Source organism: Tetrao urogallus (genome assembly GCF_951394365.1).
Source record: "Tetrao urogallus genome assembly, chromosome: 1".
NCBI lineage: Eukaryota > Metazoa > Chordata > Aves > Galliformes > Phasianidae > Tetrao > Tetrao urogallus.
In genome coordinates, this window is record NC_136813.1 from 32812011 (window position 1) to 32839303 (window position 27293).

The window sequence follows — 27293 nt, forward strand, 5'->3', positions numbered from 1 at the left end:
TTTTTATAATGTTCCAAAATCACTTATAGAATAACTTGTTGATGTTTTTTAATGAAATACTGAAATAGCCTTATGACCTAAATAAAAAACTAGACAGAAGAAAGTATTGTAAGTTTTAGCATCTGCAATTTGCTTCTTAATTCCTGAGGAATTTAAGGGAGGAATCATTGCTTTTCTGGATTTTAGGAAAAGGAGGATAAAGTTTCAGCTTGAGAGGAAAATAAGTGATCTAGATTTATCTCCGTTCTTCTGTCCATCATCTTGAAAGAAAGCTTCAGTGGTCTTCTTTATGTACATTTTCTGTGCAGGCAGTGTGACTTCAGAACAAGGTCCTATGTCACCTTTATTGCTGACATTTTTCACTCTGAAGTGAAGAAATACAGAACTGGACTCTTATGCCACATACAGTGTTTTCTGCCTAGCTAATCACCTTTCCTTGTTGCTGCTGTTACAAGTTGGTTTAAATGTCATCCATTGAGAGGACTATATGCTGGCATAAAAGAATATTATGTATAAGACTTTTTTCACTTTCTATCACCATAGTAATATTCCTGCTTCTTTGTAGCTTTCTACAGCGTACAACATACGTACTGTGGGAATGTAGCATGCTATGTAAAGATTCACTTATCTTGTAATTGAACTATGAAGAATGATCCAAGAACTATTGAAACCAAATTGAAAACATCCATTGATTTCAGTAGACCTCAGGTCATGGCTTCTAGGAGTTTTATTGTTGCTTTTAGTGAGAGTATGGGTTGGACAGAAGGTAAATGTAGTGGATAGGTGTTAACGTGAACTTAAAAGATTTAAAATATTTTCTCTGCTTCTCTTTACTGAACCTTATGAGTACAAAGCAGTTTGTCAGTGTTAAAAAGCCATAATTTGATCTCCTTCTCCACCAAATAGTATTCTCGTTTTAATAAAACTTTTGTCTGTTCAGCAAGCATTTGTGATGTGCTACTCTTAAAAACAAGAAAGCAGCAGTGGTAAGAATAAGACATATTCCACAACTCTTATTGGCTTCACTGGGTGATCCCGCTTAGTAAGTTCTTTCAGATATGTGTTAACATTAAAAATAAAAATGCCAGCAATTTACGATTGTATTTTAGAATATCTGTATGTGAAGAAAAAAAAAAAAAAAAAAAAGGTTGCTTTCACACAGAAAAAAAAAGATTGAAAACACAAGGAAATAAAAATGTTTTTGAAATGATAACAAATACTTTGATCTCTTTAAATTTCAAGGCAGTAGGTTTTTTTTTTAATCTCCATCTAATTTTAATGTGTTAACTTAGAGACTTAATATTTTACATGTATTTTGGAGTGAAAAGTAAAAAAAAAAAAGGCTAATGATATCAAAGATAAACTCCCAAGTGTTATTCTGCTTCTGTGGTATGATATTTCTTCAATAAACTGGATGTTCTTAGGAGTGCAGATTACATTCTGATTAGCTAACCGTGGTTGTGTTTGCTATGCAGTAAACATAATATCTGTTAGGAATACCGAGGTAGACTCAATATGGTGGGAGCCATGGATAAAAGGTGCATTAAAGCGTTTCAAATTCAATCATTAGGTTTCATTGCACCCATCTGCTGCCAGAAAATATAATTGGCAACTTGATTCATTGACCTTTAACTGTCATTTTGGACCATGTTTTTTTTAAATCCATATTTTCAAGTTAGATATAAAGAGTTAATTAAATAAGAGAATGCCCAGTACATTTTAATGCAATTACTTCTTTCTTCTTTTCTTTTTTCCTTTTTTTTTAAGTAAAAGTGGGGTTTTTTTGTTTTTTGTTTTTTTTTTGTTTTTTTAATATAATCAGGTTTAATGTCTGTTGTATATTCTGCTAATCCAGTCAAAGTAGTTATTTAATATTGAATGTGGTTAAAAGCAACTAATGTTCAACTTCATTAAGGCTTCTATTAAATAGAAGGCTTGCTGAACTACTGTTTTTTTGTTTGTTTGTTTGTTTTTTAATGCCTGAACCAGTACCTCATATTATTTATTGCCAGGGGTCTCTGTTGCACTAAAATTATAGTTACAAGCTTCAATTCCATCGAGATTATATAGCACAACACAAGGACTAAATAGGCATTGAAACTTTTGAGTATTTCAGATTTTATTGCTAAAACATATTTAATCTTTTTTATTTTCTTGCACAGATACTCTCATGCAAGTGGGATGGATTGCATACAACTATTGGCACTTCTGTGTTTCTGGCACACAAGTAGACTGTTCTGTAACAGTGTTAACAAGAGCAAGCAGGGAACAATGTGATAAATGAGGATTATTTAGTATTTTCTCAGTGATGGTAAATTACAGCACTATTCTGTCTTCTGAAGTTTATATAAAAGGAAAAAAAGTGACTACACGTGTTTCTTCACAGTAGGATACAACTCCTCAAATATTTATATATTATACAGACAGATGCGTGCAACCTAACCTTATAATCCCATTTTGCAGCTTTCCCAAATACTGGGGAGCTCGATAAACAGGAAGCCGATTATATTGGCAGTGTAACTCCATTAATAGGATTCGGATTTGCCTTATTGACAAGCCAGTACTGCTAATATGATCCAGTATATTAAATTGACAGGAAAACTGGAGCGATAGAATGTATCTTCAATCTAATTGACAGGGAAGCTCTTTCGGAAGGTTCTTAATGTGTTTTTTATTGACAGTGCAGCTTCAGTAAGTACATATCATTGGTGAACAGTGTAAATATATTGGATGCAACTGTACCAGTAGATTCAGGTGAAGTAGTCATTATTCTGTTTTCCTATACTTCTATCTTCACTTTGATTTAGCTTGTATCAAGCTCTCTCATAAGATCTTCACAAAGACTTCTTAAAGCACCAGTCTAACTGCATTGCTCACAGGCATTTGACAGGTTGTGAATTATTTTAAATGTGTTCATCATTTTTAAATGAATAGAAGCAATACAGAACAATGCAATAATGTGTCATGAATTTCATTATGTTTATTTATTGATGCTGTGATAGCAGAAGGAGAGCTATTGTACTTTCAGATAGAGCTCTTTATATGGTGTGATATTTAGCACTTCTTCCACCTCTTCTGGTCTTACACACTCTCCAAAAAACAGTTCATATAGCAATTAGATTTTTCTAGTCCCATTTGACAAATCTGCACGTTCTCTTTCCAGACTGTGGAAATTTCATTAAATGCTTATATTTCTTGGTTCTGCACTGCAAAGTAAAATGAGGCTCAGAAGCCTAAAAACCACCGTAAGATCAACAACAATTGGAGTTCAGTCTGGAAAATCTACTTAATTCCCTTTTTAATAGGAGGAAGCTTTGGGTTCAGTTTCCACAATTTTTCCTAGTTTTTAAGTCTGCCCATAAATGTGTATCCTGTATCTCTGGCTGAGGAGTTAAGGAGTTATCTTTATTTTATATGTGAAAAACTGATCAGTCTGAACTCACCCTTTCTCTTGTCTTACAGGTCTCTTTATCTACCAGGGCCACACAAAAACTGTCTCTCTTACAGTGACCTTTTTAACTTCTTCAGAATTCAGGCTTGGTGCATCAATGAAGTGAGAGAAATCTTCACTTGGCCCTGTGTTTTCTAATCCTCACACTACATTAAATCACTATCATCTGGGCTCTGTCTTCTCTTGTGCCTTGTGCGTTGCGGTGTAAATTCTTGTAAAAACTTGAAAAATAATTGTTTTCAGTGAGACAGTACTACACTATCTGTGATACTTTGAAAGAAATTCTCTAACAAAAAAGATCTGTAACATGTGTAACAACTGTAGTATGTGCTAAGAAAATTAGTACATGGATCAGTCTATATATCTGGGGAAAATCTATATTCCTTCACTCACAGGAAAAAAATGAAAGTTTCTGTCTCCTGAGTCCTGCTTTTACTTTTTTTGAAGCCCCTCTAACTATTTGACTGAGTAACCCAGGAACGAACTCTCATCATTTTGCTTTTCTCATTCAAGGGAAAGAGAAAACACCAACATCCTTCAGTAAAACATAATGGAGACTGGTGAATGCTGTGGCCTTGTGCATCTCTCTGGTTTTCTTGCCATGTGTTTTTCAACAATGTCACACATGTCAGAAATTCACGTAAATAAACTGTTCTTATAACTCTAAAATACTCATTTTGCAACATGTGAAACATCTCAAATATGTACATTCATATAAATTATGTCTCAAAAACATTTTCGAAGACAAAGTGGAGAGCACATATTAGGATAAGATCTGTTAAAACAGCTTGCTTAATTTTGCCTTTCAGATAAAATAGAATCATTTATTAGAAGTTTATGCTCAGTTCTTTTTATTTAACATTTTATTTTATTTTTGATGCTGAGGTAATACCTTTTCGTACTGAAAGAAGTCTTGTGAAATCAAAAACTGTTCTTCAGGCTAAGCAAACACACTCACTAGGTATATGTGGAAGACTAAGAAGTTCTTTGTGAAAGATTGTATTACACTGAGCAAAACTGTTTCTAACAAAATCAAGACAATTTTCTGCTCTTTTAAAACCTGATTTGGCAGAATACATTACATTTACATTGTCTTGTAAATGATTGTCATTACATAAGATACTTGCTTCATGGGGAAAGGGTGGGTACTTCTCAAGAAAAGACGCAGAAAGGGCTTGAAGCAGATATTAAGTAGTCATCTGATGAAGAGGAGAGATATTTCATTTTGTAGTTAATGTTTAATTAAAAAGAATTTAGAGTAGAATTCCGTAAAGACGTTTTGCTTTATCATAGTTTCAGGTATGAACATCTACATAAAATAGAGTTGTGTTGAATCATTTCTGAAAATGTGATACTTGTTCTTGTAATTCTGTGAAAAAAATTATGAATATTCTAGTAGCCGAATATTCATAAAACTGATTAATGTTTTAGTTCTTTTTTACATTTTTTAAATACATCTTTCCCTAATATGACTATTATTTCTGGACATAATTTGTCAAGAATACTTAAATATTGCATTTCTCCCTCTCTCCCTCTTTCTCTCTCACTTTTCCTCATTTTTTTTGTTGCAGTCATATTGAGTTTATGAACCATTTTTTTCAGAAGAGAGGTCTGTTAAAATGAAAACTTTTTCTTTTGTTGTTGTTCAGCATTATTCAGACGATATGAAATACATCAAAGCTTGTTATAAATTTTCAGAATAGTGGTATAACAAAGATATTTATTAAAATGGAAATTAAAAAAAAAAAGAAGGAAAAGAGCTAGGAGCTATTTTTTAATAGACAGTTTTTTGTTGTTCTTGTTGTTCCTGTCATTGTCGTTGTTTTGGTTTGTTTTATTTTGTTTTTAAATAGGAATTCTTGAAAGCAGAAGCCCATTCTTTCACCAAGCAGTAGTCAATTTCCTGAAATTTGATTGATTGTTATGGGGCTGCAATTTTAATCCTGATATTCTTATTTGAAAAAATATATATATCTACATATATATATATATTGTTATTTATACACACGTTTGCAGAATCACTATTGAACATTTTTTTCTCTGTAAAATATCAAAAACATTTAAATAGAATGTTGTGAACATGATTTTATGAAAGAATTTGATATTTCTTTCTTGGCCATAATTTTTCATTTTGTTTTCCCTAAATTAAAATTTTAGAAGTTATAGCCAATTAATCGTTAGAATTGTTAGAGTAGCAGTTTTATTTTAAATTTATAAAATTTAGTATTCCAAATTCACCATATATGAACAATACATACCAATAATTGTAGTTTACAAAGACACTGTTTCATCTTAATATGGAAGCACTAAAAATTGTAATGGAATGAATGGTTTTACAGACAGTTGACAACAGCACTTGAAGACTGGTCAGCAAGTGATTATTCAAGGTAGACAGTTAGACTGTGGCAATTACATTGCCGCAGCTGAAGACCACATACCAGAAGTGTGTTTTGTACAGGTTTAATTTGCCTGCTCTTCTGTGTTCTTCTTCAAAAGTAATGTAATCAAGTCTTAAGATACTTGTTGAAAGGCAGTGGCTATAGCTTTTTTTTTTTTTTTTTTTTTTTTTTTAAATTGCTTTTAGTGGCTTCTGGAAGGTTTGTGTGAGTTCTGGTCTCTTTCAAAATATCATTTTTATGAGCTCCATTCTTCTGGCAAAGCTGACAAGTGTGTACTCAAATCCTCAAGAACTTTTATGTAACATCACAGTAATGACAGTGTTCTTAAGACTTCAAATTTACTGTACAGTCACATATTAGGACAGATGGATAGAAGAATGCATTTTTAGGGGGCCATTGTAAGAACTCTGGAAATAATATACCTTTTCTCACTGGAAATAAATTAGTTTTAGTCTGTGAAAATAAACTTTAGGAGAGGTGCGATAGGTTAGAGTGATATCACAGACTTTTAATTCACCAGTATTCATCCAGGATGATGGACAGTTCTCACTTCAGTTTTCCTTGAAGACATTCTGTCAAGTATGTTTGTTTGTTTGTTTTATCCTACTAAAAACTCATGACTTAGTGACCTAATTGATACTCTAGCTCTAAGTCTTCAATTTGAGTAACATATTTTGTGGTGTTTTTTTGATCAGGTACTTATATGTAATTCAGTCCTGGTATGATGCAACTTGCTTAGTGTTAGCTATTAAACTGAATATCTTGCTGGTCATCTATATTATCCCCGTAATTATTGAAGGAAGTCAGCTCTAGCAGCAGAACAAACCTAAAGCTAGATGGTCAAAATGGAGCAAATCTTGTGTAGGTACCTGTATCTGTAATATTAGTAAAGAGATCTTAGTTGATTAGGTCAGCTTGTTGATGTTTATCTGTAGGCGCACTGAAACAAACCTGGGGGGGGGAGCAAACAGAGAGACCCAATTCTAATTTCTGGAAAAGGGCTGTGTACTCAAAGAATGAAGGACTTATTTGCTGTTGATACATTTTTAAAGTAGCACTTATTTTTTAACATCACAGCTATGTGGTGTTAAGAGGTATGATTAATGCATGAGCTGAAATGTGTAATATCACTTCTATAGAAAGTGTAAAAATTTTAAGTATATGATCTCTCACTTCAACTGGAATTAAAGAATAAATAAATAGATATTCATATCTCTCTGTAATCTGTTGTATACAGATTATGTATAACAGATTACTCTAAATTGTGTAGCCTTAAAATTAAATGTTTATTTTTACATATAAGAAAACAATTATTGCCTAGATCTCAGAGTGCCCTGTACAGATCATCATAAGCATGATATTTTCCCAGTTTATAACAGGATAAGGCTTAATGGTTTTAGAACGGAAAAGAATTCAACTTAGAGTTGTGCAGATATCTGTGGTTATCGAGTATTTACAGTTGTCCTTTTGCAGCTCTGAACTCACTGTAAAAACACAATTGTTTGTTTAGATGCAAAATACAATATAAGGAAATTGCTCAAATTTTGATTGATTTAAAGGCCATTTATTACCATAAATACAGAATTTCTCAGAAGCAACTCCCATTATTAAGACTGGAGCCAAGATTTTGTCATAACTTCTATTTTAAAATTTATATTTTGAATGGTATATTACATGCTTTTATTGCTGTCAATGCAGAAACAAAATGTTTGACCAGTTCTGACCATGATTCAGATTACAGAGAAGTCCTTAGCACCACATTTAAGAAGCTGCTATAATTAATTCCAGGGCAAGAGTCTGATTTATATTTCTTAATCAGATAGCAGAGAATTGATGAAAATGCATTTTGTAACAGACATCTTGTCTGACAACATCATAAGAAATGGAAGTGTTGATTCTAGTAGCTGCTATATGTGGAGGCACATTTCTTGAATGACAAAAAAAAAAAAATAATCACAAGGCTAGTTTTCCTGGGCATGTATAAATGAGATATTTGACTTAGAAAACAGATATGAGTTCGGCAGTTATATAGATTTATTTGGGTTGAGAAGTATCAGACTGTATATGTTGTAATGATTATATATATGATGTGGATTTGCTGCTCACTAGATATGCTGGCTTACAAGTGAATACAAGAAAGGAATAAAATGCAGAATTAAGGCTGCTTCTGAAATATAATGTATTACATTTAAGAGATTAAATATAAGAATGTTATGCCTCCATTTCTTCTTTTATTTTTTTTTTCTTTCAATATTTCTGCTTATAACTTTAAGCATGCTAACAGTTACAGCAAATTTATATTCTAATGGCATTGGTTAAAAACAGAATCTTCTCTGTTTCTCAGTATAAAGACCCCTAAATGAGGTAATTAGATTTGTAAAAGTATGACTATCTGTAGCTGAAAATGTGAGTACTTCTGAAAAGGTGACATGGAAAAGCAGTGGCACCACACTGGATTTTGTATGCCAAATCTTCAGAATTCTCCTTTTGTATTGCTTACTCTGCTTGGACAGTATTTAAGAACTTTTATAAGCTCACCTTTTAATGCTTCTGAAGAACAACTATCTTCTCGTACATCAGATTTTCAAATAGTGTGTAATTTTGGTACAATAAAAAAGTCATATGCAACATACTCTGCAACTTAAATTAAAAAATACTTCAAAATGTGAACAATTTTTTTTAATTATCCTATTTTTTAAAAACCAAAAGACTTATCTACCAGTAAGAAGAATGTGTGTGCAAATGTACCTCATAAATTCCTGAACAGAAGACAATTTATCTTTTGTGTTTTCATTAAATCACACAAGATATCCATGAGCACATATATTTCACAAATGTTTTGAGAGTGGCATGTGGCTACTTATTTGCTGTTGTGACCAGTTTTGACTGTTATGTTTCAGATGTAACTTCATGTCTTTTTCAAGGTCCTGTATTCCAATGATACAAAGAATAGCAAATATTTCTAATTACCATGTGTTTACAAAAAGCGAACGAACAAACAGAAACAGCCTAGCAAAAATAAATCAGAAAGGACAAAAAGGAGAGTGTCAAGGAAAAATAAATATCTAGGAGACCAGTCACTTGTGTAAACAATTATTATACAACATTAAATCTTATATTGGGCCTTCCAGTAATTGAGTACTGCCTGTGCTACTGATGCTGATATGTGAGATGCTGTTGGAAAACTCATCGCTGCTGCAAAGCATAGTGGTGTGATCCAAAGTGATGCAGAAAACAGTAGGCGCTCTGTCACTAGGTCAGCTGCAAGACGAAGTGACATGCGCGAATCTACAGTATATGGGGTTTTGTGAAAGATTCAGTCTCTCTTTCTTCCAAAGAACTTTAGCTGATGATACAAGGGGAATTCAGTTCCCTTTGGCAGGACTCCATGTTGGTCTGGATGCTGTAAATACTTCTGCTTCTACAATTACTTAGCTCATGCTGCTAAAAATACACTCATGACAGAGTTAATGAAAGTATTTTTTTTTTTCAAACCACTTGTCAGCAACAATCATTTAATGTTCTTGCTTGCATGTGTGGTTCTCATTATTCAGATGTAGTTATTAATACTGATGAAAATTAGAGAGAGAAAATCCAAATATTTTCATACTTGCAGTTTCCCAGTAGCATTTAAAAACAAATGAAACACCGAAATCTAAACAAGTACAAATATTCTTTTTTTCTTTTTTCTTTTTTTCTTTTTTCTTTTTTCTTTTTTTTTCTTTCTTCTTTTTCTTTTTTCTTTTTTTCCCTTTTTCCTTTTTTCTTTTTTTTTTTTCTTTTTCTTCTTTCTTTGCTCCTTCTCTTCTCTTCTCTTCTCTTCTCTTCTCTTCTCTTCTCTTCTCTTCTCTTCTCTTCTCTTCTCTTCTCTTCTCTTCTCTTCTCTTCTCTTCTCTTCTCTTCTCTTCTCTTCTCTTCTCTTCTCTTCTCTTCTCTTCTCTTCTCTTCTCTTCTCTTCTCTCTTTTCTTAATTTGCATGTTTTATGGAAACATGAAATTGTATTACAGGAGTAAGGGCTTCAGAATCCCAGTAGATGATGTAATTATGATTAAAAATTAGTATTATTGAATAATTCACTTTTGTAATGCACAAAAGTATTTTTTTTTTCTCTCGTTTTCAATAACCATCAGTCTTAATATCTAACTAATGAAAAAACATAAACAGAGTCATCTGTCAGGTTGCTCACAGAGAATGCCACTTATTGGAGCCTCATTGTTTACTTTAGCAGGTAATTTGTGGACCGGAATCATTTAATTGTTCTGAGCACATAATTACATGCCAGCATTTTCCAATTTAATTAAAATGTACAAATCTAAAGATTAAGGGAATTTTTGAATTATTAATCATTTCTCCTCTAGGAAATCTTGTTGCTCTGCAGGAGATTTGTCCAGTGTACAACTATACGTATTTTTTTCCTTCTCTTTCGCAGACAGACAATTTTCCCGCAGAGCCCAATTACATGGGCAGCAGGCAGCAGTTTGTTCAAAGGTAAGGCCTATTAAATAACTTTCTCAGCTTCCCCATTTGCATTCTTGTCAAAATTGCTTGGCCAAAGAGTACAATTCAACCTAGAACAAGTAAATACAACTCTCCCTCTCTCTCTCTCTCTCTTTTTTTTTTTTTTTTTTTTTTTAAATATGTATTTCAGTAGCTCCACATTCAAGGATCCAGAAAGAGCCAGCTTGAGGGACAGCGGGCATGGGGACAGTGATCAGGCTGACAGTGACCAAGACACTAACAAAGGCTCCTGCTGTGACATGTCTGTTAGGGAGGCACTCAAGATGAAAACTACTTCAACTAAAAGCCAGCCACTTGAACAAGGTGAGTGAAGCCTCCAGTGCTTACAAAGCGTAAAGTTAAGCCATCATTATAAACCTATTAGTGTTGCAGTTGCAGTGTAACAGAGTGGAATAGCCCTCTGATAATACTATCAAAGAAAACTGTAAATCTTGTACCTAGCCCAGAGCAAAGGCATTCATGATCTTTCAGAATGAATATGAAATGAAACCACAAGTATCCTTCTTCCGTAGAATGAAAATAGATTAAAAAAATAAAATAAAATAAAATTAGTACTTCTCTAAAATGATTAGAAAATACTTTATCTCCATGGCATTGCCTGTGATATATTACATACTGTTCTTCAGCCAAAGCGTGATTTGAAAACTCAACTCAGACATGACTGCAACAGATAAAAGAGCAGCAGTCATTTACATTCCTCATGTAGTTCGGATGCGAGGAAAAAAAAGAGAGACTTGGGATATTAGACAACAGTAAAAACTGACCAGAAAGTGTTTTCATTTTGAGGATGTATATTTCTATTTGTAATATTGATTTCACAATTAATAGTAGTATGAGAATTGTCAAAAAATAAAATAATCTGATTTTTAGTATTATTTCACCCACACTCTAGGTTGGTATCAAAGATGAGTGTCTGTGAACCAGCTAAAATTACTTATAGCAGCACAACGACCACAATGTCTGCAAGCTTTCATTCTGACAAATAAGCATATTTATTTCTTCAAACTCTGCATGTGTCCAGTGCACTTTTTTTTTTTTCCAGATATGCTTTATATAATTATGAATTCTTTTATTTCAGAAGAAACAATTAAAAAAAAAAAAAATGACAAGCTGAGCACTTAAGCATTGTGTGTTCATGTGATTTTGCCGAGGTTGTAGGCAATAAGAAAGAGCACTACTGCTGGAATGTTTTATATATTTATTTTAGGTTAGTTTTTTAAAAGATGATTCAGGCTTAGAGAAAGTTAAGAGATGATTAAATAAGTCAATAAGTTATTGAGAAGCTACATTTATAATTAAGCAGAAAAAAATATGAGTTTTTTATTAGTTGTTGATTAATTTGATCTAGGTTTTTGTTGTTGTTTTGTTTTGTTTTTGTAGCTAGCCCAGTCTGATCTGTTATACAGTTATTAGGAACATGTTTCTGATTATGTTGGGATTGCAATGTGACTTTTGCTATGTAGAATATTTAGAATGCTGCAGTATAACTTATTCTGTGTATATTTGAGGGTTGACCTCAAATATGACCTTATTTTCCAACTAATAAATGCCAGAAAGATTATTTTTTCCTAACCTCTTGCCACAGCAATTCTCTGCTTATAATTAGACATTGATCTGTATAAAGATGCAGTACTAAACTTCTTTTTTTTTTTTTTTTTAAGAAACTGAGTGTGTATCGAATTTTCTCAGTTTTGTTTTAGCAAAAAGGGTGGATTTCTACCATCAAGTACAGCAATGAGATTCTAAAATTCAAAAAGTTTCCTTGGGAAAATAATTTACTGCTCTAAATAATCAAGAAGTGAGAGGTTTTTAGAAAATCAGTATATAGCCAGAGTTCATATTTTATCACAGTCTGTCAATATAACATCAAGAACTATACAGCTCAAAATATGAAAACATTAGTAAGCAGGTTAAGCCAATCTCTTCTATTCTATGTTTCCATTGTAACAGTAAAAGTTATCTGGAGGTTTGCATTTATCATTATGTCTCTATGAGAGTCCCCATTTATCAGGAAACAACTCACAGCAGTGGCTCGTATTAATTCCTCACATTCCTATTAAATGTATACTGAACTATGGATGTTAAGTACTGTTAGCCACTGCTTTGCAGCAGCAGATGTTTATGTGATATTTTTTACTAAGAAAAAATAAATAATTAGCGTAGAGAGATAAATCACTTTTCTTTCCCCCAAAAAATACAATTTTAAATGGTAATAACATATATTTGTTTACCTCCATCTCAAGTATGTGGTAATAAAATCATTTGGCATATTACAAAAACTGAACCAACAGCAAGCATCTTTGGGACTAGAAATCGTTACAGTAACAAATGTGGTGCAATGTAGTGTTTTCAATAAAATCAATGATAGCTTCTCATTGAGTATTGTGTGATCAAGGCTTTTAGTCCAACATAACTTCTCTCTTTTGAAAGACAATAAACAAAATGGCTTTCTCTACACATTATTCTATTCCATTCTATTCCACGCTGAAGAAGAGTAAGAAATATAATGTATGTGATTCAGGTAGAAAGAGGATTGCATTTTTTTTAGAGGAGAATTGTTTTCTGGGAAATGGGGGTGGAATGCTTAATTTTCTATGGTGACACCTGAAGCAGTGTCAGAAGTTGTGTTTCTGTCAGTTCTGTCATCTCTCTAGGTTGTGCTAAAGGGTAGGAATTCACTGTTTTGTAGCAAAGTTTCAGACATGATTATTTCTGTTAAAGATTCCAAAATAATTTAACTTCTAGAAAAGAGGGGCAAAACAAAGGCCTTTAAAATACATTGAGACAATAAGCCATGTCTCCTTTCAAATATTAATTTTTTCCTTCTCTGTAAATTTTAAGCTATTTTCTGCATAAAAATATCTGTCTGTCTTTGGTCAGATCAGATTTCTCAACTTATTCCCTACTTACACTGATCTGGCTGTCTTACAAAGGAGCTTGTTCCCTATGACTTACTTTTTCAGTGGAATGATTTTAGACATGTGTCTTGCTTACCTTTTATTTTCCCCATTTTGTTCCTGAGACTTTAAACCCCTTCACAGGTTCAGACAGTTTAAGATCATCCTACTTACAAATCTCACACGAATTAACACTGTTAAACACTGTTTGCCAAGTTACATAAAAATTCCTGTTGATTCCACCTGGAGTAGCATGTATTATTCACATTTTGTGTTTAAATAATAGAATAACCTTTTTATTTTGCTGTGGCTTGTGCATAAAAACTACGATCAGTGTTTTTTTAAATGACATACAAAGATGAAAATGATATTGTAATTCATAAATGATATCTACAACAAAAACACATTCATTCTAAACTTTCTTAGTAAGTCCTGAGAATGTTTATGTTATAATCTGTAAAACAGTGTAGAGATAGGGATGTTTTTTTCTAGTTGCTTATAATTCATTCATTTCTTGGATTTTTCGGTGCTTTTCTAATTTAATATATCTCTGGCAGATTATTATTACTATATTATTAGGGGTTTTTTTTTGTTCAGTATATCACTCACTGTGCAACAGAAATCTTGCTTTCAAAATGCTTGACGTTCACACTTGTATCCCAAAGAGGGGGCATTTTTGCACGTGCTTTTGCCTGGTTAATGGTAGCATGGATCCTAAGAATAAAGGAAAATCAGAGGTACATCCACGAAGAAAGAGTGAAAGAAAACTTTAACACTGGTGTCAGAAACTCCTCTAAGACCACTTTACTAGGTTTTTCTGGAACCTGGAAACAACACATTTTTAATCTAAGGTATATGTGACTAGGATAAAAGGGCTGGAGTTAATCTTCAGCAATAAAAATTAAAAAAATAATAATAAAAGAAGATTAAATATCACGTGAAAATACAACACTTTCTTCATAATCACAATGAAAATACACATGGAACAAAGCTGACGCAAACTTGCATGCAACTGTCTAAAGAATAAAGACTGTATCAGATATTTTGCATCTCAATGAAAACCATTAACTCCACTTTTTAATGGTCTCCTTCTCTGGAGACATTCAAGACTTGCCTGGATGCTTATCTTTGCAACCTGGTCTAGGGAGCCTGCTTTATCAGGGGGTTGGACTCTATGATCTCTAGAGGCCCCTTCCTGCCCCTACAATTCTGTGATTCTGTAATTCTATGATTGGTCAACTGAACATGTTCATGGAACAAGACTGTAGTAACTTGTGCATTTTTATTCTCAATTTTTAAAAAGAAAGATCCCTGAAATTGAATATCTTACTTTATCTAACTGCAGCAGAGTAGATATTATCAGAATTTTTTATGAATAATTTTTCTGAACTTTCTAATGATTTTCTTATATCAGCTCAATATCCACACTGGTGCATTTAACACATTCATTATTACATCTAGACTGACAGAACTTCCTTTCTAATTTTCTACTATTAATACTTTGGTCAAGAGAATAGTATTTCTGAATTCAAGAGAATGTGTAGCATTATAACTGTTCTCCTTCTTGTGAAGTCTGTGGTTCACATTGAATCTTTTGTTGGTATCTTTTGATATCTAGTTTTTAGATTAATATTTTGCACTTTTAATTATAGGTCTACTATGAAAAATGTCAAATATTCTTAGTGCCTTAAACTCGGCAATTTAAAGCTGATTTAGATAACATGTTTGCAAGAGTTTCTTAGATTCACCAAGGTATGCAAATATTCTGTGATGCATCATTTTGAGAAACTAGAAAAATATTCCCCCTTCGAATCTAAGTTAATGATCACACCAGAGGAATATGAGTCAGTCACCTTTGCTGCGCAGTTGACTGTCATAACCTTTCTTATGTTCATATCCAGTGATCTATGATACATTTGTTGAGGAAATTACTGTGAAAAAAATGAGCAAATACTTCTGAAAAATAAAGACTAAGCTGTTTTTCTCCCTCTGTTGCTTTTATGTTGAATGTCTTTTTAAGTTTTATTTTTAGATGGCCTTCTACCTGAGAATTCAGGCTCACTTTTTACCTGTCAGTTATTTTGATATTGAGTCTAGGTTCATGAGTGGCACTTTATGACATGTGAGTTGAGTGATAGCCAGGTGTGTTTAGAAGCAGTCTTGTTTGTTTGGTGCTTCCTTGTTAGAAAGGAGTGTGTTTCTATGCATAGCTTCTCTCTGTAGCATGTTCAGCTCACTTGAGTGGCTTTGGAGTTCAAGCAAAGCTATCCAGGTGAGGAAGGAGAAATCTGATGAAACAGGAGCTTGTCTGGGAAGAAATGAGAAAAGGATATGCAGTGGCACCGTAATGGAGAAGAAATGGATTAGCTTAATACCTTGACTACTTTCTTAGCTTCTTTCATTGATACAAAATAGAAAAACTGCAAACATCCTGGCAGCTGAAGTGACAGTGAATGCACTTTGCATCAGAGTACCATAGCCTATTATTGCCTTTGTTATTGCCTATTATCCTGCTTTTCAACTAGAGTTGAGTTCTGCCAAACCAGATTTTTAATCAGGTACATTTCAGCTTCTGGCAGATTGTTATCGCATAGTAACTGTGAAGTTTTGTGAATGGTGTATATCACTTTTAATTATTAGATTTAGCCTCAGATTATGGGGGAAATTTCTATAATTGATTTTCAGTGCATGCAGAAATTTCTGCATCTATACACACACAGAACGTGTCACTGAGAGACAAAAAATAAATACATAAATAAAAGAGACTATAAATAAAAGACTATAACCATTCAGCACAGCATGGTCTTTGGAACATTTAGTGTGTTATACTACATTTTTCAGTTAATTTATTTCTCCCCTTCCTCCCCCACCATTATTTCTACTTTTTTTTATAATTACAAATTCATTCAATGTTTGAAAGTTGTCTTTTTCTTTTTTGTGTAAATTGATTTAATTATAAGCTTCACAACCAAATCAATTTAGATATATTATTGCCAATACCCTAAAGGATTGAAACTGTACCAATGGAAAAAAGGAAAAAAAAGAAAAAAGAAAAAAAAGACAACAGAAGTGGATGATCTTGGATGATCTTATTTGTAAATTAATGTACATAAAATGCACTTCACAATCAAGTCAGTTACCATGAGTCTTTTGTCTGAGGTGTAGGTTTAAATTTTAACATTTAGGTGCTGTAGCTTTTTTTTTGAGGGAACAAAGCAGATTATTCCTTGCCTGCTGCTAGTGTAAATCTCATTGCTTCCTTTCTATATGCCCTGTTTTCACACTGCCTTTCCTGGGGCTGAGCTCAGTCACTGTGTTGCAGTTTGTTCTTGGAAGTCTTAGAATCCAGTAGTTATTTTTTTGCTTTATTCCCACTAGAAGAGCAAGAGATATATGTGCTGTTATCAGTAAAATGAGGCCCGTCTATGTCAAAACCATTATCTTCAGCTAACAATTTTTATTTTCAGATTCTTTTTATAAATTGAAAGAAAAGCGGGGGCATAGAAAGATCAACAACTTTTGAAATGAGGAAATCATAAAACTGGTAGCTTTCATCGTTACAGGATTTATGCATTCCTCTCGATGGTAAATGGATGTTCTCTAGCTATGCTTACTTTTGTTAATGGAAATTTTAGGGCATACATCTATGCATTGAATGGACACTTAATATCATACAAACTATTATAATGGGACTAGAGGATAATTCCCTCCTAGTCTGTGTATGTTTGTGTTTATCAGGTTACATAAAGGAGTCAATCAAAGCATATACATCTTCTCCATTCTTTCTCAGTTTATATTATCATTGTATGATTGTATCTCCTCTCACTAAGCAAACAAAAATATAGATATGATTAGAAGTGATATTGCTCAAGTTTTGATATAATCCTACCTTACATTCCAGCCACGTTCTTGTTACCAAATTGAAAAAAATTGTTCTGCAGATAGGACTGCTCTAAAGCTAATGTCTGTTAGCTTGAAACCTGAAGTTGATTTTTAGTTATCATTAGTTTTATTTCCATCTGGGGAACACATATCAACAGAAGTGTCTTAAATAAGCGACAGGAATTAATTATTCCATTCAGTAATGTGTCAGTTAGAATAACACTATTTCTTTTTAAATCTTCTAGAACAAAGTGTGTCTTTTAATTTCTGTATACAATTCACTCTGTCCTTTTTCTGGTCCTTTCTTGCTGTATACTTACTTCTCTTCTGCTGTTCTATTCTTCTGGTTTTCAGAGGAAGAAAAAATGGTATAATTTAATTTAGGCCAGAGTTGCATTAATGGCAGACATTGTACTCATTTTTAAGTCAGACCTGGACAAATTCAGAATCAACAGAGAGGTGATATAGCAGAAGAAAATAGTGGTTTATGCAACTACTGAGAGAACTGTTTTTGTTCAGAGTTTCAATTAGTTTAAATGAGCAAAGAGCTAGGTATAACAAAAGTCTTTGTGAATTAAAAAAAAGTTGTTATAAATAAGGCAATGATTGTCTTTTTCCTTCCTTCCTTCCTTCCTTCCTTCCTTCCTTCCTTCCTTCCTTCCTTCCTTCCTTCCTTCCTTCCTTCCTTCCTTCCTTCCTTCCTTCCTTCCTTCCTTCCTTCCTTCCTTCCTTCCTTCCTTCCTTCCTTCCTTCCTTCCTTCCTTCCTTCCTTCCTTCCTTCCTTCCTTCCTTCCTTCCTTCCTTCCTTCCTTCCTTCCTTCCTTCCTTCCTTCCTTCCTTCCTTCCTTCCTTCCTTCCTTCCTTCCTCCCTTCCTTCCTCCCTTCCTCCCTCCCTCCCTCCCTCCCTTCCTCCCTCCCTCCCTTCCTCCCTCCCTCCCTCCCTCCCTCCCTCCCTTCCTCCCTCCTTCTATTTTTTTTCAGTTTGTTAGGAAAGTTATTTATGTTCAATACGGAGAAGAATTTGCAATAAAGATATTTATGTACTGCAGCTGGCTTGGCTGCCTCTGTCCGTTAAGAATCCTCCTGCATGGTGTTTTTTAAACAGGTTAAATATATATTTCCCAGTAATAATCATGTTTATTTTAACCTTCTGAGGGCCAGGGTATCCACTCTAGCCCTGCTTTATGTGATATCATAATTAAATGTAAGGGTGAGATGTACTGTCTAGTCCTAAGTAAAGTGTACTGAAAGGGAAAAATTGCACTGACCTGTTCTATACTCTTTTGTCTGTGAGCATCTTTTATGGGAAGAGCTCACCATGTGAAAGAATTGAAAAGAATGTGAGCTGTGCAGTGCTTCACAACAAGTATCCCTGATATACTGTAATAGTACTTAGGATTTAACGAGGACTTTGCTCAGACATAGAGCTTCAACATGGTTAGCTAATTACCGCTCAGTGAAACTTTGTCTCCTGTCTGTGTGCCATGATATATGCATGCAGTGTATTAGCCTCTATGTGCCTACTGCCCATCTTTATTTCCAGAATGGCAGAACAGCTGGTTTCCATTCCCTGCTGCTGCTTTCTTCTATTCCAGCTGCCACACTCAAATAACCTCCCTTCCCCAAGTGGGCTTCATATGGTTTGAAAGGGACTTAATGTACCTCAGTGCATAGGGAACTTTTGATGCATATTTCATCATGTTTCAGCTTTTTCTACAGGGAACACTGCATGTATAACAGATGTTCCCTGACTACTACCCTTTCCTGAAGGTGACATGCCCTTTTTTGTGTTTCATCTCTAATGTATATGTAGCTGGTAGTGCCTGTGTAGTACTAAAAAATACAGCTCCATGGCTTCCTCTATACCTCATGCCAACCTGTATTTAATTCCATCTGCTCCCCTTTGCAGCATGAAATGGAGAGGAGCATATGCCCAGTATAACCAAATCATAGTGTGACATAGAAAAGACCAAAAATTTATTTAAAACATGTAAATGCTTTTCTTTTCAGTATATGATCATATTTTTTCTATGTGTACAAATTGCATCATATAAATCAGTGGGAATGGGCATGTGATTGTCAAAAATCTTTCTTGTTCTTTTAATAGTCCCCCTCATGCAAACATTTATGTAGTGTGTTGTGTTTATGTATGTAAACAACATGCACAAATAAGATATTATTCACAGATGATTATGAAAAAATTGATTTTTTAAACAAAATCTGTATTTTAATATATGAAAAATTGAACGTTTTAATAGCTTATATGCTTATTTTTGAAAGTGTAATTTAGGTTGTCCATTGAACATGATCTCTAGCTAGTTATAAGATCAAGCCTTAAAAGTTCTGAGTAAGACTAAGAACAACAGAATAACAAACAAAAGTGGAATTTTGTCTGTTTCAATACAGTGGAAAAATTTGTGTGAGACATCTGTAACCTACACAAACAAGGGAAGTGTCTACTGGATCCCTGTGCAAAGATGAAAATCAATAGTCCTAAACTTTGTGCTCTGGTATTAGTTTAATTTCTTTTCTACTATCTGAGCTTGGTATGGTCAGGTAGTTTGATTCAAGCTGAGAACTCTGCCCATTGTCCCTATGACATTTGTTACTGCAAGAAAAGGTGACATAAAGGCAGTGTGTCTGTACATTTATCCCAATTTCTCTTTTTCCAATTTAAAGGAGTAATATATTTCTTGATTTTATACTATTATTTTTCACTTTTTAATAGATAGCTATAAAAGTTATGAAGTTCAACTATGGATACCTTTCATGTGAACAAAAATAATAATATCCGTATTTGTATTACATTCAGATATTTATTCATTCTTTATTATTCATATATTTATTCCTTTATTTTTAATTTTATGTGTTTATTTTGTGTACATTCAAGTTTTTATCAGTATATGGAAAATGGCAGAAATGCTTAAATTGCTAGAATTTTGACACAGTCATAATCTTTCAAAGGTAAGTTAGACGATCAATGAGAATCAGCTTCTGTCTGAGCTTTAGAAATGCCCCATTGGTAATTTGCTAGTATTTTTAAATGAATTAAGGAATTGTTTATCCTCTTTATGTAAGACAAAATAAGCTTCTATTTAAAGACTAAAAATTTCTTTGCTATTTAAAGTGTAAAGATATCTTTAAACTCTTTAAAATGAGCTGTCAGTAGAATTTCAGACCATTGCAAATTTAATACACTTCAGCAAGTTTTCACAAATGTACATGACAACAGTAGGTGTCTTATTGTTTATTAAAAAAAGACTCTTGTACCTTTATTTTTTTACCAGCATACTTGAAAGATGAATACTGTACAGCTACTTCATTGTAGACTTGAGTCGTTTTTTTGTGATCTGCACAAGTGTGTATAGACAGAGGAAAAGTTACTGGAAGAAGAAAGCAAAAAAAAAATCTTAGAATTTTAAGTTGTAGGAAGAGAACATTTAAAAAGAAGGGAAAAAACAAGTAACAGACACAGTTTTGGATTTCTGAAGAAGACTATTTAGCTCTCAGAGTTAGTATGTTTTTGTTGAGTTTATTAATTATTTGAAAACAAAAAAAACCATGATCAGCATTTTTATTTTTCCTAACGACGAGCTGCAACTGAAAAAAATCTAAACTGGACTAATGTATTCCATAGTGGACAAGTACTTGCTCTTTTCAGAGCAGAGTCAGTGGAGTGGTACCATCTTACCCCTTTTGGACAAGCATGGTGTGGTATTTGTTTTGCTGAATTATACATTTTTAACTGAACAAAAATATTCTATCAAAATATGGATTGTTATAATGGTAATATATTTACTTAGAGATGCAGTGTCTTTGTTCAGCTTACTGTTAGGAACAGATTTAAGAACAGATTTAGAAACAGATTATCTCATAAAATATAAGAAAAGAAAAAAGTTCAAGGCAGCAAAAATATTCTTTAAAATTTTAATGAAATCCAGAGAATACTAGTTTACATCTATTTAGAGTGAATTTTACCTTTCCAAAAATCAATTCAAAACTAAGGTCAGATTTTCTCCTAAATATTTGGTCTGCCAGAAGTAGAAGGAAACTGGAAAACCTGGATCTCAAAGTTTTGTTCATTAAGAAAACTGAAAAAAAGCTTAATATCACCAACCTCTACATTTTCAGCACTTCTAAAGAAGAGAACAGTGCACAAATTCATGGGAACTTGGTCCCTGTTATTTAATCTTCCATATTCCCTACTTCTGTGAGACTCACCCTCATTATATATAGTTAATTAATTGACAAACACTTTAGAATTAATGAAGAGAGAAACAGATACTTTTGGAACATGATTAATTTGACCTATTTTACATGAATCATGCCCTCAAAACACTCATGAGGTGAATAACTCTCATGTAGTTCAGTATTTGTTGATGTCTAAAGTTTTGAATGATTCACTGCAATTCAGTATTTTTTTTCTTTAGGAAACAGCTTTTTGCACATTAGCCATTTCTTATCTCAACTTTTTGGCTTTTGTGTTTTACTTACACTACAGATGCTAATGGTTCTATTCAACAAATTGTTCTCATTTCATCAGTGTCATGACGTAGAGATGTTGAATCTCTCTTCCATTTGAGGAATATAATTTCTATTTGCACAGCTGTTGTTCTCTCTTCCATGTATTTATAGCTGGAAGCAGTTTTTTCACTCACAGAGCTGGGTGACTGTGTAAGGTTCATAGCTTTTGATGCTTTGGTTAAATATTCATCTATTTGGTTTTTCTCCTGATTTGTTATGGAGAAAACTGGCGCCAGAAGCAATAAAAACTAGCATGTTGGAGATTTAAAATTAGACTCTGAGCTCAACCTGTACTTTGGCTTCTAAAAACCCCTATGTGCCAAAACATTTTACTGAAATGACTCGCAGAAAAAGAAGGGGATGGTCTTAAATTTTATGGTCCTCGGCTTAAAATCAAAATAAATTTATCTGACCACTTGAGCTATTATAATTTATGTTAATTAAATACCTAGACATGAATTAAAAATATTAAGGATTAACCTCTATATAAGATATCTGTATCATACATAGCGTTAATTTCAGTAAATTTTTATCACTTGGTGAGTTGAAGTAATTCATGATCTTCTTAAACCTAACTTCTTATTACTTCTAAGGCGCTTCTTGTATGTTCATTAACGAACAGTGGATTCTGAAATGGCTTCTAATCCCTGGCAAATACATTTAAGCATCAACTGGCATTTCACAAACATACAGTAACAATCTTATTAAATCTAAGTAAATATTTTCTTAGGATAGTTGAGGTCTAACTTCTTGTATCGCAACCAGTGTAGCACATGTCATTAATGATGGTAAAGGAGGTTTATCTGCAGCAGAATACTTGCCACTCTTAACTCCACTGCTAGAGCTATCTACTGGAGATGTAGCACACGTTGGCACAAAAATTTCTCCTAAATTTTCTCTACTCTCTCCCTGAAAGAGAGAAACTAAGATAAATATGTACTGGTACGGCTATGTGCATGACAGGGTTTTCCTTCAAATAGCTGTGTGAACCGACCTTGTCATTTTTTTCACACTTCCAGATGACACAGCTATGGCAGCAATACTTCACAATATAGATCCGGTCTCACAAGATGCTATTTAGTATCAGTGTTATTAATGGTGAACATATTCTGTTTTCTTGCAAGGCTCACACAGATAGAGACTGAACTACATTTTTTGGCAAATTGAACAGGATTGTCAAGAATGTGTCACATAATTTCTCATGTTCAAAGTGACACTACAAAAAATACTTAATTCTGTAAGTACCCTTCAGAAGTAAAAGTCTCTGGGAATCTGATGTGTTGCACAAGTCAGATACCTCTGACTGTCTTATGCTTTTGTGTTTGCTATTTCAAATTTGTTAACTGATAAATAAGTACTGAAATAACATTTCATCCAGATTTTTTTTTTTCTTCAAGACTGTCAGTTTACATTGGGAAATTTGACTATTCCCTGTTTATTTTTCTCTTACCACACAACCATCCATTCTACTTAAAAATAAATAAATTCTTACAGTAACCTCAAAATTTTCATGATATTCTTAAATAGAGATAGTTTTTAGTGGCTACTGATTTATATTTTCAAAATGGTAGAAAGTGTGATTCAGACTAGGATCCTATCGTGTTTATTCAGGCTTTATTTATATTTACAGTCAGATATACAGTTCACAGGCTGTGTGTAGTTCACAAAATAAGAAGGCAAAACTGGCTTTATAGTAAAGTAGTATATACCTTTGGTTAATTTAGAGCTTTACACAGCTTTTCTCTATATGCTGTCATGCATCATTTTACAAGAGTCAATACTGACAGACAAACTTACTACTCTAAGATTGTGATTTTGGCATTAATTACCTCCTTTTTGAAAGTTTACTAAGTAGTTTGGTATTATTATTTTTAATTTTACTTCATAGAAAATCACCAGAAAGTTTCATCCTAATAAATGCTAGAATTAAATAGTATGACATTATGTATGTTGCTCTAAAAGTAGTATTTCCTTTTTTATTTCCATGGGATCTACAGCAGATACAAAGAGCACAATAATACAATTTGATAGAGCAAATTCTCAGCTACAGCTATCTCTCCCACAAAATCACCTCTGTTAGCTATGCTTTTTTGCCAGCAATAAACAAGAACCTGCATGCTGTGCTGATAAAAATCTGCACCAGTGGAGGTGACCACTGTCACTGTTACCAATGCTGAAACACATCACCTGCTGCCTCATTGTGCTCACATCCACTGTCTGGTCTCTAAAAACGTTCAACAAGCATCAGTGAATATTGACATTCATTGATTCAGGAATTTATTTACAAGGAGGAATTCAGTGGCACACCTGTGCTTCATACACAGTTCCATGCCAGACGCCATTTTGTCAGGCTGCCCCTCTGCTGCCATCTGTCACACAGCAACAACATGTAACGGAATACTGGTGGGAAGGTTTCACCTCTACTGCCGTACCACCAATGTCTGCCCCTGATGTTAGAGGTCAACAGAATAAAACAAGAGGCATTACTTTTAGAGGAGCCTTTGTAAATAAGCATAATTAAGTATTATCCTTTCAGGAATAGGAGAGATTGATTTAAAATTTTGAAATGTAAGTTCATCTAATAGTGCTAATTTTGTATTAATAGTGATCATATTAAATACTGTGTGGGTGGCCAAATTTTCTCTTTAACATCTAACGTTTTTAGTCAATGATATATATAAAAATCATGTATACTTTCTGTGACTAATCATAATCAAGATTTCATCTGCCTTTTTTTCCATGTCACTGTAGTAGAGTACACTGTAAAATGATATTCCTGTAAAATGCATCTTGTCTGCACTAGTAATGTAGTTAGCTATTTATGCATTTGATTTTATGAAAATAAATTCTTAATAAGAAATTCTTATAATTTTTCTGGTGCAGATATTTTAATATATTTTATTAAACTGAACTAAGTGCTTAAAAATAGCTCCCTGGCATTCAGAATAATGGATATGAGAGGAAGAGTAATAAAAATCGAGGGGAAGGTGCAGTGTAAGCACTGATTCAGCAACTACTGCACTGATTTAAACATTTTCTTTGGTACATAAGATATACATCTGCAGGCATTTAAAAACATATGAATACAACTGTCTAGTAAGGGTTGAGCTGTGGAAGTTTCTGTCAGGTAACAAATTAACTCTTGTCGTCCAGCCTATGGTAAATGTACATGTGTTTGCACTTCACTTAGACCAGCTGAAGGTAATTCAGTGATTCACCTAGCTGCAATGTCTGAGTCACCTTGTGGAATTTTCACTCATTCTCCAGTGATTAAACAAGATTATAGGACAATTACATTTCTCTGTATTTAAAAGTGTAAAGAAGAGAATCCAAGAAAATAAATAAGATGCATTTGCATCAATCCTGGCTGGAGTATTCTTCCATGAATTTGTCTAATTGCTTTCTGGAGCCTTTGCATCCATAATGTCCCGAGGAATGATCTCCATAGTGTACTTAGGTGTGTGCACAAGTACAGTTCTGTCAATTGAAGCTGCCATATGATAACTTCACCAGCAGTGCCTAGTTCTTGCTTTAGGAGAAACAGTAGATAGTTGTTTCCTATTAGTCCTCTCAGTGACAATCACAATTCACAAATCTTTCCATAACTTTCTCTTGTCCTGTTTTCTCCAAGCTAAAAAAAAAACTAAGTTTATTTGATCTCTTATCTTATGAAAGCCTTTTCAAAACTTTGATCATCTTTAGTTCTATTATATTCCTTTGACCATGGAATGAGCAGTACTGCATAAGAAATCTAGACACAGCAGCTGTGGATTTAAACAGAGCAATGTTTTGTGTTTAAATCTCTATTCCTTCTCCAAGATTGCTTCCCATTCTAATTGATCTCTGCATGGTCTGTGATCTGAAATCTTCACTCAACTGTCCAGGATAATACTAAGATCTGTTTTAGAGTTCATAGCTTACATTTAGACAGTTCCTGCTGTTTTCCATCGTGTATATTACCTGCATGTGTTGACACTGAATCCCTTGTGCCATTTTATTGTAGTCACACAATACCACAACAGCTATCTGCAGTTCTTCACAATCACACATTTTACCACTCATGTTTGCTGTGTTATATTTGTGTGGCACCAAAGCTAACTTAAGTGATAGTGTTACAATGCTCCTATTTCATATTTGGATTCCATCTGGTCTGCCGATTTGTTGGTAGTCATTTTACCCATTTTTCTCTAAGACGTAAACTATTAGTCTTCTAGTTGCAGGCAATTTTTATGACTGATTTATATCCCCAGAATAACTGCAGTGCTGGAATCTCCCTAGACTCCTTTGCACTGTGCTTCTTTTTTTTTTTTTTCCTGTTGGAGGGGGAGCTTGCTAGTGACCTTATCTTTCAGTGTTGCAGTATATGCTGATTTTCTGTCACCTTCAATGATGCACTGTTTCTCTGGCATGCTTCCCTTCCCTTCCCTTCCCTTCCCTTCCCTTCCCTTCCCTTCCCTTCCCTTCCCTTCCCTTCCCTTCCCTTCCCTTCCCTTCCCTTCCCTTCCCTTCCCTTCCCTTCCCTTCCCTTCCCTTCCCTTCCCTTCCCTTCCCTTCCCTTCCCTTCCCTTCCCTTCCCTTCCCTCCCATCCCCTCCCCTCCCTTCCCTTTTCCTTATAAAAATTCTGATTATTACTTACTATGTCACAAACAAATAGTTTACAAAACTTATTCCATCCTTCCCTATGTAACATTTTATTGTAATTTTTTATTGGTTTAGTTTTATGCTTTTCTATTCCTAATTTACACAACCCCCACGTTTTTAAGAGAATCTTTTCACTTCTAATAGCTTCCTTTACTCTGCTGTTTCCCATGCTGGCCATTTTTCTGTCCATTTAAAGTTTTTTTGGTAAGTGGTATACAGTTACTCTGAAATCCTAATATAGTATCTCTAAGCAGTCTGTTATACTATCTGCAAGCATTTAGTCTTTTACGTGCCCTTTTCAGTTTTCTTTTAAAAAGCACTGTCATGTTCAGGCAGTTCCCATTTTTTGAAGTTAAATGTTAACTGTAGTGATGTTTTTGCCTTTTTCTTTTCTACAATGGCACTGAATTTGAAATTTTTTGGCCAGCACTACAGCGTGGCACAGTAGTAACTATATTTTCACCCTGGACTGTTGAATGCTAAAAACTAAATTCTTTTAGCAATGTATATCCCCTTGTGAACTCTTGGACTAGTTAATTTAAGTGCAGTGCAGTTCATCATTCCTATATAATTTGTATCTTGGCATTATGATTACACTGAGTTTTATTTCCACTGGCTCTGTGAGGTATCTGTGACATCAGATTCCTCACTTAGAACCAGCTGCTGCTGTTTTGTTTTTTTTCTTTCCTTCTTTTCTCTTTTCTCCTTTTAAAAAACAAAATAAAAACCCAAATAACTACAAACTGTATAGAATCAAGTAAATATTTGGTTTCCAATTTTTATGTGTCTTGTTCAGTTGGGATTTTATTTGCTGAAGTTCTTTGCTATTCCCTGACCCAAAAGTGGTAAACTACAAAATACGGTAAACTTTAATTCTTTTTGAGTATTCCGTTTCTGGTTTTATTCTTGATGACAATTCATCAGAAATTACATGTTTTTTTTTGCTTGTTTGTTTGTTTGTTTTGTTTTGTTTTGTTTT

At 33.6% G+C, this 27293-nt stretch overlaps 1 protein-coding gene across 1 annotated transcript in view; it reads left to right on the forward strand.

Annotated features, from left to right (window-relative positions):
• Nucleotides 1–27293, forward strand: part of PCDH17 (protocadherin 17) — a gene marked incomplete at both ends in the record, with an annotated part of 81451 nt that overhangs the window by 15424 nt on the left and 38734 nt on the right. Inside the window, 2 exons of the mRNA XM_079549405.1 lie at nucleotides 10281–10339; nucleotides 10500–10672. Of these exons, the coding sequence (XP_079405531.1) occupies nucleotides 10281–10339; nucleotides 10500–10672 (232 nt within the window). The remainder of the gene's footprint in view (nucleotides 1–10280; nucleotides 10340–10499; nucleotides 10673–27293) is intronic.